This window comes from Ammodytes marinus (genome assembly GCF_949987685.1).
Source record: "Ammodytes marinus genome assembly, chromosome: 20".
Classification (NCBI taxonomy): domain Eukaryota; kingdom Metazoa; phylum Chordata; class Actinopteri; order Uranoscopiformes; family Ammodytidae; genus Ammodytes; species Ammodytes marinus.
In genome coordinates, this window is record NC_137224.1 from 6,892,659 (window position 1) to 6,910,158 (window position 17,500).

At 41.6% G+C, this 17,500-nt stretch overlaps 3 protein-coding genes across 6 annotated transcripts in view; 2 read left to right on the top strand and 1 right to left on the bottom strand.

Annotated features, from left to right (window-relative positions):
* LOC307266872 (thrombospondin-2-like) overlaps positions 1-2,404 on the top strand; it is a 12,697-nt gene extending 10,293 nt beyond the window's left edge. For 2 of the 3 annotated variants that reach the window (XM_080048988.1, XM_080048989.1), the window contains exons 20-21: positions 1,447-1,586; positions 1,988-2,404. In XM_080048988.1, coding sequence (XP_079905114.1) covers positions 1,447-1,586; positions 1,988-1,995 — 148 coding nt within the window. In that variant the 3' untranslated portion in view covers positions 1,996-2,404. Of the gene's footprint in view, positions 1-1,446; positions 1,587-1,987 lie in introns of those variants that run through there. The other variant, XR_013845386.1, reaches the window with a different exon arrangement.
* Positions 2,405-3,329: 925 nt separating this feature from the next.
* LOC307267201 (potassium channel subfamily K member 1-like) lies at positions 3,330-8,539 on the top strand. The gene is made up of 3 exons (XM_080049461.1): positions 3,330-3,811; positions 5,406-5,810; positions 6,925-8,539. The coding sequence occupies exons 1-3, from the start codon at positions 3,472-3,474 to the stop codon at positions 7,227-7,229; spliced, it is 1,050 nt and encodes a 349-aa protein (XP_079905587.1). The 5' UTR covers positions 3,330-3,471; the 3' UTR covers positions 7,230-8,539.
* A 64-nt stretch (positions 8,540-8,603) lies between these two features.
* The window catches only part of entpd1 (ectonucleoside triphosphate diphosphohydrolase 1), an 18,211-nt gene continuing 9,314 nt past the window's right edge, over positions 8,604-17,500 (bottom strand). For both annotated transcript variants that reach the window (XM_080049459.1, XM_080049460.1), the window contains exons 3-10: positions 17,083-17,200; positions 16,149-16,299; positions 15,665-15,824; positions 15,383-15,586; positions 14,971-15,228; positions 13,128-13,241; positions 12,840-12,977; positions 8,604-9,233 (exon numbers count right to left, since the gene is read on the bottom strand). In XM_080049459.1, coding sequence (XP_079905585.1) covers positions 9,027-9,233; positions 12,840-12,977; positions 13,128-13,241; positions 14,971-15,228; positions 15,383-15,586; positions 15,665-15,824; positions 16,149-16,299; positions 17,083-17,200 — 1,350 coding nt within the window. In that variant the 3' untranslated portion in view covers positions 8,604-9,026. The remainder of the gene's footprint in view (positions 9,234-12,839; positions 12,978-13,127; positions 13,242-14,970; positions 15,229-15,382; positions 15,587-15,664; positions 15,825-16,148; positions 16,300-17,082; positions 17,201-17,500) is intronic.

Here is a 17,500-nt window from a genome sequence, read left to right on the forward strand (position 1 = left end):
TGTTGATTCAACTGCTAAGAAAAAAACCTGGAAGTACAGCAGAAGGTATAAAATCAATGCACGATCAACGAAGGTTTACCTCATGTAGATGCCCCCGACAGTGTTGTAGAAATTACTCAGAATTCCTCATTGGGGGCAACATAATTTACGCACTATAGTTTAGAGGGGTCAAAAGGTGCAAAAAAACACTGGTATGGACTTTTAAATCACACATTTGGGGCTCAGTCAGTACAAGTTTAGTCTTGGTTGGTTTTTAGTGTTGCAAGAATCTGCTGGAGAACATCTTAAATATGTGAAATCACATTCTGTGGCACCTTGGAAGAAAAGATCTCACCCTCAATTGTTCTTACACTGCAGGATATCATCAATCTCCCGAGAGTTATTTCATCTCAACAGCGTAATTCACTTTCTGTGTTGCACCCAGCTTCTCCTCAACCTGCCTCATCCACTGCTACTTAGTTGTACTTCTCACTAATGGACTCTCAAGAAAACACCCCTCGGGCAATGAGTTCCCTGTGCTTTGTGCTGCTCATGTACAGCTGCAGAGGACAACATCAGTATTAAAGCAAGGTTGCCCAGGCTGAGAAGAGGTGAACAGAGTTGTAATTGTTCAAAAATTTTCGAAAATACACTTAAAAAAGAGGGATATCTTCGAAGATGTGAGTGATGATTGTTCTGCTTCCCCCAGGCACTGAATAAGTGTAGGAAGTCTGTACACTATAATGTGTTGGATAAAAGGACGCTCATGTTCTTTGATTGTGAAGGACGTTGGACACACAATGATATTTTGGATAGTTGCTTTCCATTTTAATGTTTCCAGTCTTATCCAAGGAAAATGGGGGAACAGTAAGGAAAGTACATGCGGAAACAAGACACTTAACCCAGAAACGTTGGGTACATTAAGATCATATAGAACTTTATAAGTATCTTAAGTCTTAACCAGGAAAGTAATTATACCTATCAGATAACTGTAGTGGGGTGAAAATGATAATAAAGTATTTTCACCTGAAATGTGTTGTGCGGTGGAAGAAAAAAAGTGTGAGAAATGTCTTCAGAACTGCACTTGTATGAGTAAATATACAGCGCTTTTCACCACTGATTATAACATGAATATACATTTATAATTTTGATAATTGAGTTTTCTCTCAGGTAACCACTTTTCATAGGCAGCCTGTACCTGTGATGAGACACGTTAGATGTATGGGGATGGTGGGGGCGCCTTTAGCTCAGTCGGTAAGGCATCCCCCTCCCGGGCCGGGCCCAGCAGCAGACCCGGGTTCGATTCCCGCCCGCGGTCGTTCTCTGCATGTCACTCCCCTCTCTGCCCCATTTCACCTCTGTCTCTACACTATCAATAAAGCATAAAAATGCCCAAAAAATATCTTAAAAAAAAAAAAAAAGATGTATGGGGATGGTGATATTAGCTTTGCTGTGTTCCTGTTGCAGGGTGGTGGTGTATGAGGGCAGGCAGATCTTATCCGACTCGGGGGCGGTTTATGACCACACTCTGGCTGGAGGGCGACTGGGATTGTTCGTCTTCTCCCAGGAGCATGTCCTCTTCTCAGACCTCAGATATGAGTGCAGAGGTAAGACGTCCATGTCATCCAGTTCAAAGGAATTATTATTACTTTTAATTATATATGCATTCCTGTGTAACTTTAGTGTTGCAGCTGGTGAAGGTGGAGTTAGAATTGATTTGTTGATTACATTTTGTATTAATTATGTTAATTCGCTGCGGAAATAACTAAAAAGTACAATATTATATTTCCCTCTCAATTGCAGTGGGGTACAAGTTTATATTAGCCAAATATATACATTGGAAATACAAGTAAAATACTGGAGTAAATGTACTGTTCGTTCCTCTGCTCTGCTGCTGATCACTGTGCCTGAAAGAATGGATTTGCAAACGATGTAGGATCGTTTGCAAATCCATTCTCTGTTGAACACATCTGTGAGCTTTTTTTTCCTCTTTGGTTTTTTCCCCCAGATAACTGAACAACCCTACAGAGATCCACATACAATTTAAGAAAATACAGCTGCAGGATAGAGAGAGAGAGAGACAGAGACAGAGGATGCACCAGACCCAGACCTTTATTCTGCCAAGACAATCAATTAGTGACCATCATCTATCAGCTTTTATTATACGACAAGTATTGATATCCGGATCTCATTCGCTTGTATATTATTTGACGACTCCGACAGCATTCCTATTGACTGTAACCTCTTGTTGCTTTTCATTTGCATTGTTTTTTTTTTTTTTTTTTTTTTGTGGTTGTAAATAATTATTTATTGCCAGATGCCAGATGTGAAAGGGGAGTGTTGGGAGTACAAATTGATGATGGAGAAAGCATTGCACTGCACATGTCTGCTGGTAACTTATCAATAAAAAACTTGTATTTTTCAATTGATTCATTTTTTCTTCCATCCTTTGCTGATGACGCCATAACAGCACACATGTGATAGTGGATGCGTGGTCTACAGCGCCTCTTGGTGGTGAAAGTAATCATAACAAGAAATGAGTAGGACAAAGAGCTAACAAAGGTTAGTTGAGGTTAGTGAAGTCAGTGGTGGAGGAAGGATTTACTGTTTGTTTTGATTATGAGTGCCAGAATGCCAAAGGCACATTTTTCATATATTTCATGTATTGTAATGGACAATAAAGTTTCTTATCTCATTTTAAATTATTTCTTTAACTAAAAAGTACAATTATTCCACCTTTAAGCTAATGTAGGCCTAATAAGGATGCTAGAAGTATTTAAAAAATGTAAAAGTCAAAAGTGCACTCCACTTTTTACCACTTGGTAAAATAAATAAGATTAAATAACTTATTGATTGTTCTTAACCTTTAACATTCATAGATATAGCCTACCTCCTCCCAACTAAGCAGATAAACTTGCCATTATTCATTTAGGCCTATAGGCCTATAGTTTATGTTGGTATTCATGTCTCGTCTACTAGCCTATATTGTTCTCACCTTCTACATCTTTTTCTGTCTGTTTTTTCAAACGGTTTCAGATTTCAAACGTTTTACTCCAACAATAAATCGAGGTCCCCAATGAAACCTGACCTTAAGCCTCAAGGAAAATAAATCTTTAGTAATGACTCGCAACACAAAACCTGTTAAACTGGTTGGAGGGAGAGTGCGGGAAGGAACAAGAAAACATAAACACAGTAACAAACACTCAGGTAGACAAAGAATGTCTCTCTCTCTCTCTCTCTCTCTCTCTCTCTCTCTCTCTCTCTCTCTCTCTCTACCTCTACCTGGGCCGGTGAATAGGTGACGTCACCACCATTGCCTTCCTCCACCGGGATGCGAAGAATGAGGAAGACGAGTCCATCCACTGTGTTTGAGAGAGGACACCAACGTCCCTCCCAACCAAAACAGGCCCTCTTTTTTGATAAATCGATATTAGTTGAGAGTCATTTGTGGATAAATCTACTTCCAAATAACTTGTGGAAACTGGGGGAGGGATGGTGAGCGGCTGTACTACCTTCATGGATCGACACCAGTCGGCGCTGAATTTTGCGCTGTTGGTCGTCGGTTACATCCTTTACCTCATAGTCGGCGCCGGGATATTTTCCGCCATCGAGCTGCCGTACGAGCAAGAACTTCGGCAGGAGCTCGTGACGGCCCGTCAGGAGTTCCTAAGCGACCATACCTGTGTGTCCGACGCGCGCCTGGAGGAGCTGCTGGCCCGCGCGCTCGAGGCCAACAGCTATGGAGTGTCCGTGCTGGGAAACGACACCAACAAACACAACTGGGACTTTGTGTCGTCACTGTTCTTCACCAGCACCGTGCTGACCACGACAGGTGAGGCCCGGTGAGGCGAGAGGGGGACACAGGTGCTCTAAAAATGGCCCCATTTGTTTTAATGAGGAAAGTGGGAGAACGCTTTAAAGGCATTTCTTCACTCAATAGGCCTACCTAATGTCTGTAGGAAAATATTTTTAATAGGCATAGTTTATTCTTATGGCCCCAGATTGATAAACTGAATGAAAGTCTTTCAAATGATCGTACAAATTAAATTAGCCTAGACTATATCTAGGCCTAGTCCCCCTCCAGAATCATTCTTCCTTCACTTAGCCTAAAGGTCCCCTCCTCAATGTATGAATGTGTGCCGGAAGTTTCAGTTTCAGTTTCAGAACATCTCACTTTGTGTAAGCCGATACCGAACCAACATTGGCTTCTGAACTCTAGTTGTGTGAGTGTGTAGCCTAACCTATACATAGCCTACATACACTTCCGAAACTGAGATTTAAGGATGAGCACAGAGAACCTTTCCCCTCTTCGGCAGATAAATGAGACAACGGCCTTGTAGTGTCAAACTGTGCCCGTACATCATTCTGCTCTGTCATGGTCAAACAGCAACGTGAGGTAAAGCTAAGAAAAACATGTAGTGGGACTGAGAAGGGGGGCTTTAATAAATCAAATATCTAGAGTTTAGTTGCTGAGAAGTTGTGACTCACACTAAGTGGTGTTTATATGTAAACAAAATATGAAAATAAATAGTTAATATGGGCTCTACAATGTTAAGTTAACAATCAAATTTAAGAGTTATATATGTTTACAAGTTGTTAATAAAAGGATTTTGGTCCATATTTCCCAAAGGTTTTTAATGCAGCGGTCCTTTAGAGGCTCATGCCAAATACTTATTCTTATAAATGGCTCATAGCTGCTTTAAAAAATAATTCATAAATGATGTATTACACATAATAAAACACAAGTCCCAGGTTACAAACCTTTGATACAGAGTGACTAATCAGAGTGTTATTTTCCTCTGCATGTATTTTTCTAGAATGAAAAGCAGTCAACAAGCAATAGGTTATTCAGAAGTCAGTCACACTGTCACCATGGGAGAGTCGAGAATTACATTTACATCGTTTGGTAACCTTTTGGTGTGTTTAAGGGTTCATATCGACTATACTAATACTAATCTTGTCAGGCTGTAGAGCTGCTGGCACCACTTGTTATTCAGTACATAGAAGCCGGTTTAAAGATGTTAGTGGAAAAGTATTGCGGGTTTTTAATGAGAATTGACGCCACTGAAGCACCATAACACATAAACCATTAGCCCTGCTGAAAGGAAGCAAATTAAAAGTCACATAATGTCGCCCTCGGTAAACATAGGAGGTCACGAGAGGCCGGACTGAGTCTAAATCAATAATTCATTTTATTTGTTTAGCCGAATGTTGCCTTTCAGATATAAGATTTAGTCAGTCTCTTGGATTGAATTTGTCTTTCACGAAATGCTGCTGATGTAATGAACATCTGCTTCCTTTCCTACCATCTTAATTATAGTTATGTGTGTGGAGCTTCACAGGGGCTAAGTACAGTACAGTAGCTCCTTCCTCTAATTATAACCCAGTATGTAAAGCTATGCTACATGTTTGGATTTGTTTTTCAGGTTATGGCCACGCCGTCCCTCTCTCCGACGAAGGGAAGGCCTTCTGCATCTTCTACTCGCTCTTCGGCATCCCCGTCACCCTCTTCTTCCTGTCTGCCGTGGTGGAAAGGATCATGGGAGTGGTGACTCGACGTCCAGTGGCCTACTTCCACCGTCGATGGGCCATGTCTAAATCCTACCTAGCCGCCATACACGCCACCTGCCTGGCCCTCGTCATGGTCCTGCTCCTCCTCATCATCCCCGCGTGGATCTTTATCAGCCTGGAGGAGGACTGGGACTTTCTGGAGGCGCTGTATTTCTGTTTCATCTCCCTGACAACCATTGGCCTGGGGGATTACGTCCCAGGGGAGACCCACAGTAAAAAGGACAACCCACACCCAAATCTGTACAGGCTGGCCATAACAGGTGAGTTGGTGGCTAAAAAAATATACTGCCTTTGGTGTCAGGTGGAAAGCCTGTTATCTTCAAAAAGTGACAACTGCACTCATTGATTAAGAAAAGGTTTCAATAGCTCAAGCGTTAGTCACTAGTCTTTTGTAGTGCAGTGGTTGTCAAACTTGTTTGTTTGGGACGCCTGATACAATGCATTGTTTACCTGTGTCTCATTGTCTGAGGTAGCAATAGCATAAGCCTGAGGAGTTTGAAAGCGGTTCGACCAGATAGGGATTTTCCGATCAGGTGATGTTTCAACTGAATAATTTGGAGGCCTGGAGGGGTGGAAGTTTCCATTATTTCAACAATGAAAGAGCAACAAGATTACATGTGTACAGCCTGGTTAGCAGCTCTATGAAGCTGCACAGTTTTGAAGTAAACGGTAACATCAAGATGCCTACATGCTAAAATGTTGATGTTTATCAGGTATTGATTATCATCACTGCCATCTTGGGGTGCATTTTAATATACATCCATACTTCCATGCCAGAAAAAGATTAAGTATGTCCCAATAGCCTTCATGATGTCAACAGTAACATTACCAAATTGTTAGTGTGCAAACCTCTAATCTGGGGATCACCAATGCTATTGTTGTTGTATTGTATCACAAAATGTCATGGCCATCCATCCAATAGTTTTTATGAAATGCTATTTTAGACTGGCCCAAAATGGTGTCCTTTTGAATCAACAGACAGATTACATTTTCCAAGCATCGTGTTAACTGTTGCATTGGCTCGTTTAGCTTTTCTTATTGAGAAGGTTAAACATAGCACTGACTGTTAGCCACCACACCCCTTTTTCTTTGACCAAACCTTGAAATTATCTTATTAGTCACACTTGTCTTTGTTTTCATCATTCAAACATTATGTGTGTGTGTGTGTGTGTGTGTGTGTGTGTGTGTGTGTGTGTGTGTGTGTGTGTGTGTGTGTGTGTGTGTGTGTGTGTGTGTGTGTGTGTGTGTGTGTGTGTGTGTGTGTGTGTGTGTGTGTGTGTGTGTGTGTGTGTGTGTGTGTGTGTGTGTGTGTGTGTGTGTGTGTGTGTGTGTGTGTGTGTGTGTGTGTGTGTGTGTGTTTTTGCTCTCTCCCAGTCTACTTGCTTCTGGGCTTGGTGTGTGTCCTGGTGGTGCTGGAGACGTGCTGCGAGCTTCCCCATATGAGACGCCTCAGACAGCGCTTCTACAAAGAGAAGGTCAAGGAGCTAGACTCTGAGACCACCAACATCATTGACCGGGATCAGTTGGACGAAGAGCGGACCGAGCCCTCGTACCGCAGTTCGGACAACCTGTCAGCCATCACTTCTGTGTCACAACAGGCTGCGTCTCTACGGCAGGACAGCAAGTCCCCGCCCAACACCCCAGAAACCGGATCCGCTGTTAACGGAAAACTGAGATGACAGAGAATCTGAAACACATTGTTTCTAAAAGGGACTGGTTTATAAACTTTTGCTTCACTTGTATCCGTTTGGGATATATCTGCTTTCACCTCTCCCTAAAGGTGTATGAGTACACAAAGGGCCTGAGCAACACTTTGTGTGCATATCTACTTTAAATCTGAGTCACTTAATTGCTCAAATAATAACTTGCTTTTTGCCATTGCCAACACCAACAGACCTCTATGGCGTAAAAGCAGGAGCCGCCCACAGACTATCAGGATGGCATTGTTTTCTTGTTCTCCCCTTTTGCTCCATTCCCGCGAGATAAGAGCTAGATCTGTGACACGGAGGAAGGGCTGTGCTCCCAAACGGAGGGAAACCCAACAAGGTCCCATTTCCTGCCTTAATTCCTAAGCAGCACAGTTTGCTCTAGAGGATTTCACACCCAGTCTTTGCACATTATAAAACCATACTGTGGTATTTGCATAGGGAATTTGCCTTCTTGGAGGTTGTAAAGCATTACCAGAACAAAGTATCAGGTGTCCCATCTGTTGGCTCATTGCACCTTTTGTGCAAGTCTTCCAGGAATAAGGTCAGGTGATAGCAAAGAAAAATATAAAATCATGGTTGCATACAGGTGATAATTGGCCTACAGCTTTTGATAGCATTTGTATACACTAATACATTTTAATAAAATAGTCAACAAATCCTACATTTATAAAGGTTACACCGCTCAGGTTTTGTTTGTGGCACTGTACAGTTAAGTCAACACCTCCCTAAAGCAGTTTCAGCAAAAACAAAAGATTATTACTACCTGAGGATTAAAAGCTTGACTGTTATATTTCATTGGGGGTAATCATACTGCAATGTGTGCCCTTCTACCGCTAGAGGGCAGCACTTACATTTTACATACTAGTAGAGATAGATTTACATGTAGTTCATCATTACTGGAAATGTATGCTGCATACGGGACTTTTTTTTAAATTATTATGTTTTAATTATGCTGCAAACAGATTGAAGTATGCCATTGTTACAGGTGAGGGAGAGGAAACATGTTGTAGCATGTTGCCATCTTTATTTATTTTATATATTCTGTCAAAGTGCTAAGCTAAACATACAGTATATGGTGTACTGTATATGCTTCCATTTATTTTGTACTCACTTGCTAGAAAAGCTGCTTAAGAATGGGTTCAAACCCCAAGAATCAAAAGTATTTCAAAGATCAATTTACTGCTGCTTGTGTTGTTCATGGGTTTTAATCAAGAGCAAATCTTTGTAGTATTTATAAAATACAATTACTTTTGTGTGTAAATAAATCATGCAACATTCGATTCAGCATTTCACAATTGATTGTATTTCCTACAAAAAATACACAGGACACTCAAATCAAACATTTTATATAAACTTGGGTAATTTTATTTATACAGTATGATATCCACATCATAATTCAAGACACATACATGCAGACGGATGTGGGTACACGCATTCAAGCACGCGCTCACATTCACACATTCAGACTCAAACATACACACTCACACACAAAAACATAAACTGTCCTTCGACCAGAGTTGCAGAACTCCTTCCCCCGTTGAGAGAAAATATTTGTCCTTCTGTAATGTCCTTGAATCCACCTGAGGCTGCAGTCCAGATGTTGTGCAGCAAATGTTGCCCTTTGACTTCCCGACAAAGGCTGGAAAAGTTGAATCTAATTCACATAATAGTAGTAAAGTCCATGACCACGTCGCCAACACACTTACAAGCCCTCACAGACATTCCCTTCATCACTGTCACTTACACATACAGTATATCTATGTGTGTTTATACGATCTGTGGCCGTTTTGGAAAGTGGTGCCAGAGTGGCCGCATGCTGAGGAGGAGGATGATGAAGATCAGTATTGTCATGACGGTGACTATGGAGACGTAGCTGGCATAGCGCAGAGGGGGAGAGTCAGGAGCCTCAGCTGGAATCATGTTGGTCAGATTCAACATGTAGCCAAGTGTCCAGCCGGCATCACTGCCTTTTATCTGGATGCAAACAGAGGAAGAGGGAACACCTATCAGAGGCGCTACTAGGTCACTACAGGTTTGAGCTCATTCACATAAAAAATGAAAGCAAGAAATGAAGAGGAAAGTGGAGAATCATGAATTAAGAATGTAGATGCTTCCATAAACACCAGGGGGCACTGAATGGCTTGATGACTAGAAATATCATAGTCACCAGACAAATATTTATCCTTTAAAAAAAAATGTCTGGAGAGAATTCGGTAAAAACAAATAATTGTAGGCCTGGAGACAATAACACATAAGCTACTAAACAAAAAGTGGCCGGATACAATAACAGATACAACAAAATGAAAAAAAGCTATTTATTGCTATTTCAAATCTGCATTTTAAAATTGATTTTGAAATCAAATTATTTTATTTATTTATTCTTTCTTTCTTTCTTTTATTTATTTTTTATTTATTTCTCCTATGTATTGGTTGATAAATATATTATCTATTAAACTCTTTAGATATAATTTAATTAAATGTTCAGCAATTATTGGATTCATTCAGTAATTTATTTTAATTCTATTGTCCAATTAAATATCAAGCTAAGGAATATTACCACCTTTGATCTTCCATATATGACACTACCATCCCAGTAGCATGACCTGTATCGTCCAATCATATTCGTGCAGGTGCACAGCGCGGCCATTACAACCACAAGCGTTGGTTTCAAGTGTTTGCTGTTAGAGTGGGATGTAGGGGATACTCTCCTGATTGAGAAGGTACGTACCTGCCCCTGTGCTGCTTCTGCTTGTGTGATGTTTTGGCTCAGTAATGGCGTTATGCTATGCTAGCTGTGGAGGCTACACTGCTGTTGATGTTCTTGAATTTACCCAGGATTATTTGGGTACACTTTGCTTTAGCATTGCCATTCTTGTGCTGTTGCTTGATTGCAAACTGCTAAAAAAAACTGTTGTTTGGTATGTAGGCCTAGAAAGAAATGTCTTGAAAATTGGAAATGCTAAAAGATAAGCATTCACATTCATAGGCTATTTTTTCTCCATATTGTATCAAGTTAAACATTTAACTTAAAGGTGAAGTAAGCGGTTTATTTATGTTAATATAAGTGTTAAATCGCTCTATATTCATACAGTGATCACTTACATAATGTGCGCGTTTCATAAAGCCGATCTCTCATTCAGCTGCTCTGCATGTAATTGACAAATAAACTTTTAGGGGATCCCGAAATGAATATCCAATCACGAGAGAACGCTACAAACGGAAACCCTTCTCACTCATGGTCTCACTGCCGGTGCACGCCAGAGTGACACATGGTTGAATGTTTATGCGCCTACAATGGCGGAGCAGGTAAAAATCCTTCCCAATGTCTGTTTTGATGGTTTTTATCATGTTTTATCACACTTATGGATCTGAGATGATGCTAGATAACTCGCTGCTTGAAGACCGCAGTGCATTAATGTGGTGACGTAGGGACGAGCGAGGGGACTGTTAACTGCAGTAACTGACAGGAAGTTAGTTAAAAGAACCATTCCGCTTACAGCACCTTTAACACAGCTTATGGTAAAGCTTTTCCTTCTAACATAATTAATTGAAGAGGAAAAGGTCATGGCTTGCAATTATACAAACACATTGCAGTCAATGAAGTATATTTATTAATTATCCAGATGCTATTAGTAGGGGCAGGTGTCGATTGAGGGATCTTCAAATAGCAATCACATGGTTGGAAGTTCAAGTCCCTACTCTTTTCCATAGGGTGCAGTGTCCTTAAGCAATACACTAAACCCTGAATGTGAAGCCAGTAGCTCTGTAGCTCTGCTGAATGAGTGCGAGAGCAAATGAGAGGCAAATGACTAAGTGCCTTGTCTGCTAAGATAAAAAAAGGCCAATATGCAGTTGATGAGTACATTTGACTGAGAATAGTTATTGCAATTTATACAGCAGTGGTTCTGAGCGAGTGATTTGATTGGACGAGAGACCTTCTATGCGTTCTGAAGGAGTGCTGATATGAGCGAACAACATCACTCTGACTGTTCACCAAACTGACAAAATCAGTCCGCTCACTGACGAGCCGGAGCTTCACTTGAGTAAACTGTGTGTGTGTGTGTGACTCAGGTTGACTGTGGCGAGTCTCTCCCGTTTGAGAGGGCATCGCTGCCACACACAGACAGAGACAGTGTGCGGTAGTCGCTCACACTCACGTTACTGAAGACAACAATAGTGTGTGGAGATAAACTCAGGCTGCTGAATAATACGAGCGGACGCGATCCGGACGCTGCATAGCTTTAGCCTAGCCTAGCTTTCCCACCTCATTGTATAACGTTACTTCCCCCAGGCCGAAATACACTCATAAACTCTGGGAAATGAAGCGTGGGGGTTTCACCAACTAGATTAAAATCCGCCGTTCCTTTACTTTGGTGATTTTAACAGAACATCGGGCCGCCGTGGTTAATGTTACCAGAGTAAACACTGCAGGACGAGCTCACTCCCGTCAAGTTGTTGATATGTTGCTTAGCAACGCGCTCCGCTCTGACTGCTGTTGTCGGACTATTTGTGTTGGCGGAAGCAAATACATTCTTAATTGATTAAAGATCACATTTTAAAGTTAACTTGTGAATTTAAGTTGTAAAACTGCTGTATAAAAGCAATATCACACTCGAGGTCGCAATGTTGTCGCTCTATATCAGCGCTGCTGTGTTTCTCTTCGGCACTCGGCCTGCGGCCTCGTACCTACGACCGAATCACAGCAGCGCATATAGAGCGACAACATGCTCCCTCTCATGTGATATTGCTTAAATCTCGGATGAGAAGCGATTTAAAAGGAAATTGCAACACACCTGTTGCTTCACATAGATAAAGTAAATTCAGCAGATAAGATTTCCTTGATTCGGAAATACTGATGGTATCTATGATTTCCCTTATACGGTAGGTTAGTAGATACTTTTGGTGTCTTGCTCATCCAATGCTATAGGCAGAAGGTTGTCTATGGCCTTTATTAGGTATACAGATGAGAATGGCACTCAAGAGAAATTGTAACAATATATGCTGGAAGGCCTTGGCTCTGTTGTTGATTGGGGGTCCTAAGTGATCCCTTCAATTAAGTTCCAAGCAGGGACCAATCATCTGCTTTGGTGGGGCTCTATAACGAGCATCTTCATTGCTGTGTGGATGCTGTGAGAGCGCCCTCAAACCGCTGAACCCTTTTCTGCCAAGGTCAAAGTCAATAACCATCTACTGAAACGATCAATTCTTGATCTTAAGTGTCTCCAGCTGAACTGAGGAAATGCATATCAGGTGTCTTGTAATCTTTTGACGTTGTCTGGTAAGGCTGCCTTAAGGTTTTCTAGACCCGGCAGGTCCTTGATGGATAATTTAGTTAGCCATCCAGTATAATCTATTTAGCCACCAGTAATGCTATTAAAATCAATGTTGTAAAGTGGGAAATGAGTGGTCAAAACAGGAGAGCAGTGGTTGGAGAAAGACGTATATCAACCTCAGTTAAACCTTCATTCACATATTTTGAGGAGGATGTACGTTAATGGCCCATAGGAAATTAGTTCAATCAAGAGGGTGAAAGACTCATGGGTGTGTGAGATAGGAAAGGAGTGGATTGTGTCCACTGACCTTTTTGATGAATTTTATGTCGGAGTAGGTCTCTGAGGTAAAGTTGTATCCTTCTGTCAGCAGGGTGAGGATGTACGTGCCCGAGAAACAGTACTCGGCCAGATACTTCACTTTAATGCTTGGATGCTGCTGCGTTATCTGTTCAAGCAGTTTAAGTGCATATGATATCATCAATGTACAATATACTGTAGGTGGGTAGCACATACCTAGATACAACAAGGTCCTAGATGGATTAGACTAGACTAGATTATGTGTCATAGATGGATGGATGGATAGGTATGCCCTGACCTGATTCCAAGGAGTAGCACAGTAGCTTGATAGTTTTTCCTTGACAGTCTCCAGAGAAATTGAAGTATCAGTCAAGTTGAGGAAGTTCATCACAAAGTAGTACGCAGAGAAGGCCTACAAGGAGAGGAATGGGAGAAAGTGATGAGGCCAAGGGAAATTCATTTGTCCTGGGGCCTGTTTCAGGTAGCTGGTTTTGAGGCAACCCAGAGTTTGTTCGCTCTGAGTTGGTGGAAACTCTGGGTTTTCCGTTTCAGGTAGCAGGTTCAGCGCAACCGAGGGTCAGTTACTGCGGCAACATACGCCGTGGGTCTAACCTGCTCGGGAGGTGGTTAGTCCTACCCTGAGTTTGTTTTCACTTTACGCTGCAGCTCCGACTGAAGAAAGAGTGTCACTGTCACACGCGTCCCTGTACATTTTGAAGCAAAATCACTCCATAAAAATCTCCATCGGGATGTTTTTATAATTTCCTGATGATTTTACGTTTGAACGATCATTTATCTGATCAGTAGCCTTGTTCTCAGCCCTCGGTCCGTTCATAGACGGCCACCTTACACATCGTGACATGCTCTACATTCAGATTAATAAACCTATTTGTATTGTATGTTTTTTAACGTATGTGCCACTGAACAGATTTATGTCAGGTGGATTCATGTAACGCTGCGGCTGCACGCGATCGTTACAGTTCACTTCTGCGATCCTAAAGTCACAGACGAGCCTCGTTAAATAGCCTAATATGAATATAAAAATTATATTATAATTTAAACTGTGATCACTTGAGGAAAATGGATCTGGTAATAAATCAATCAGGCTCTTCAATGGAAACTTTCACCTAATGTGTCTTGACGTTAATGTCTTTCACTCCCCATTTAAAAGAAGCGACAGTCTGTTCTGTTTACTGCACAGTAGGTTATTAGGCTATAACTTGCCAACATATTATACAGCAAATATAAAACACTGTCAGCAATGCTGTGCCGCGCCAGCTTTATTACTTTACAGCTGATATGCGTAACTTTTTAAAATAGACTATGGCTTCTCATACGGAAGCGAAATGATTCTCTTGACAAAAAATGTTTGCTCTGTTTTTTTTTCTGAATTGCCGAGGAGATTAGATCAGAGTTATGAGACAATATCCCGTTAATTCTTCTCCATAGGCTACCATAAGCTCATTCGTTAATATTTCTAACTCTAGTGGGAGGAGCGGAGATTTCTTTTTTTCTTTTTTGAGAAGTGGAAAAGTGGGAGGATCAAGCATTTGTTTCTTCTGTTTCCATGGTGAATCATGTTATCAGCGATCCATTGACGATGGCTTTTACGCACATGCTCCACCCAGAGTGAACACGCTCAGAGTTGATAAACCCAACGCTGATCCACTGTTCTGAAACCGAAAACCCAGAGTTACTCATCAACCCTGCGCTCTGAGTTTACCAACTCAGAGCGCAGGATTAAACTCAGAGTATGTAAAACCAACTACCTGAAACAGGCCCCTGGTATCTTTAGCAAAGATACCAGGCTATTTGTCTTTGGTTTGCAAGTGTCTATGCAGCTTGGCCAAAATCCAACAGCAATATTTTGTTCTTCTTAAGAATAAAAAAAGGATCATGCATGGCTGGATCTGACACCACCAGTGAACTTTTAGGGAGGGAATTCATAATCTGATGCTTCTCAGGAACAAGAAGTGCTCCATAATTTTGTATCAAAAAGACAGAGACGCTGCTCAGTGATCTGCAACCAACAAAGATTACAACTGATATGTGTATGTTGTGCAACCCTCTAAACAACATGCAGTGTCTCATAGGCTACTGATATGCTGGTTTAATAAAAACGGTCAGTTGTGTTAAATTACCCCAAATGGTCCCTGCAAAAGTGGCTGGAAGACGCTGTTGAAAGAGCATTTGCTGTATCTGCAGTTGGTGAAGTTGAAAACACTTTTGACAACTTCCTGGCATTGTTGAAAGTTTCCTATCCCCGTTTGATTAAACATTGTGGGAGCTCCCTGGGGTTTCCTGTCTGACACACAGGGGCTGTCGTAGAGGGCTGAGTAGTTCCTGAATGCCGTAAAGCCAGGGTGGAAGCAAGGGTCGGATATTGTTGCTGGACCTGACTAGGAGAGAGAGCGAGATAGAGAGTTGTAAGAGACAATACCTGATCATATCATGTCTCTCTTAAGGATGATTAAGTCTCAAATCAGATCAGTCTCTGATTAGATTAGATTTAAACAGTCCATCAATGTTAATAGCAAAAACATTTTTTTTTACCTGAGTCTGGTGTGCCAATGCCATTCTTAGTGCTTGGTCTTTCCCGTAACACAGGAAGCTGTGAGTGTACAAGTTATAGTCATTTCCGTAGAGTCGAAAGGTAACAGAGTTGCTTGGTGACTCTGAGCCGTCATAATTATCGGATACAAAGCTAATCTGAGTGGAGGCCCCACCAAGGTCAAGAGCCCCTGTGGTTTCCAAGCCCTGAACAAGAGACAAAAAAAGGTCAGTGGTGCACAGCAGGAGCCACACATTCCTAGGAGTGGACTAACTTTAATGGACCTGTGCGAGGCGGTCGTCCAAATAGTTAACAGTGACCCAGCCGAAGGCGCCCTCCTCCTGGCCGCTGAGTAGTCTCGCTCCCTCATGGGAAAAGGGGGACTTGCGCAGGGCCTCATTTACAGCCTGAAAGACCTTCTCTGACGCCGCATTGTTCTCCATACTGCGTGCACACACAGCACAAATTCATTAGAGTGATTCATGTTCATGATTCAAATCAATACATTGTCCCATAAATAATAAATAGACTGTGTTGTATATAATAGACTTGACAGTAACATATTCAATGCTCCGGCAGTAAAGTTCATGTGGAGATAAATCACAAAGACGGCGGATGGAAAAGGCTACAGATTGGCTGCCGACATTGCCATTAAGTCTTGTGATATACCAGTGTGTCGGCATGAAAAGGCCTGCTCTGTTACTTTTCTGTGGATGCAAATGTTATATGTGATCTGTGGGGGATGTGAGCTGTGCATTTGTGCCATACCTTAGCAGTCTCATTCCTGCAGTAGCCCCCAGGTAAAGAGGGGTCTCATGGTGTCTTTTTTTTGGAACCCGCTGCTCGGCCTCATGCATGCACGCACTTAAGGATTCCCCTGCCTTCGATGGATCGGACGCGTAGCTGGAGATACCTGGACCTGAAAGTTTAGCAAGAGGGTCAAGAGGGGGGCAACGTCATTCAGCCTCTATTTAGGGCCTTGCAGTTGCTGCATTCAAGTTTCCTAGAGGGCTAAATTACAGCAAGGGTTATCTCTAAGTACATATTCAGCATGGATTTTCAGGTGTTAACCTGTCAGCTGATACAGCTGGTTTAAAGGATAAGTCTGTAATATATGACCAAAACCAGCAATGCTTTACCTAATCTGACAATACTTTTAGACTTCCTAACCCTGTCTGTGGCACTCCGCCAGGAGACTGCTTGCTACTATAGATGCACACCTTAAAAAAAGAAAAGTGACTCAGGACAACCAATGAACGGTAGTTTAAAAAACATTATTGAGAGAAGCGCGTTCATCATACTGTCTTGCGGAAGTCTACATTCAGCGTTCTACTTTGAGCTTTGATGAGTTTAAATAAAATGATAAGGGTGGCCAGCACAGACAGATGGTGCTTTGATAAAAAGCAGTAATTCAATTAACTTACAAAGGAGAGCTAACAGCAGTCAGTGTGACAGACATGTGATCGGATCATGTGATTAAATCGTAAATAAGTTCTAATACATTCATCAAGAGTGGATTTTTACAAGTTAATGAGTTTTCAATAAATATACATTTTGGCTGCTGAAGCCCTGAAAGTCTTTTACAAGCGATAAGTGGTTCAGAGCTAAAACGATTCGGCCTATTCATCTGCAAGTGTGTGTGTGTGTGTGTGTGTGTGTGTGTGTGTGTGTGTGTGTGTGTGACAGATTGTGAAGCGTTTACCTATGACTTTGCAGGAGTATGTCTGTTCAACTCTTCCAGTGTTGTTATGCTTCTCTGCTGGCCACTCATAGATATATAGAGCTGTGTGGGAGGAACCAGCATCCAGCACAATCCCATACTGTGGACACAGAAGAAGGAATTTCAGTCCAGTGCTCGGTGAAGTTAAGTCTGGAGTAGATCCATCGAGACATACTGTTTAAACATTCAGTTTAATGATTGTAAAGCACACAGACACACTTCCCACAACTAAATCAGCAATACGTTCATCTGTGCAAATAGCAAAATATTAGTTTTGTGCTAATGAAAACAGCAAACATTACAGTATAAACTATAGTTGTTTAACTCCAACTGGGCCTTCATTTATGACAAAAAGGAGAAGTGATTCAAACTTCTTATCAATTTCCACTGGCCTTATTTG

What these genes read in the sequence shown, in the direction of transcription:
- LOC307267201 (XM_080049461.1), top strand. Translation starts at nt 3,472, where the DNA reads ATGGTGAGCGGCTGTACTACCTTCATGGATCGACACCAGTCGGCGCTG. An exon ending in CACCGTGCTGACCACGACAG is followed by an intron (nt 3,812 to 5,405) that starts GTGAGGCCCGGT and finishes TTTGTTTTTCAG; the next exon opens with GTTATGGCCACGCCGTCCCT. An exon ending in GTACAGGCTGGCCATAACAG is followed by an intron (nt 5,811 to 6,924) that starts GTGAGTTGGTGG and finishes GCTCTCTCCCAG; the next exon opens with TCTACTTGCTTCTGGGCTTG.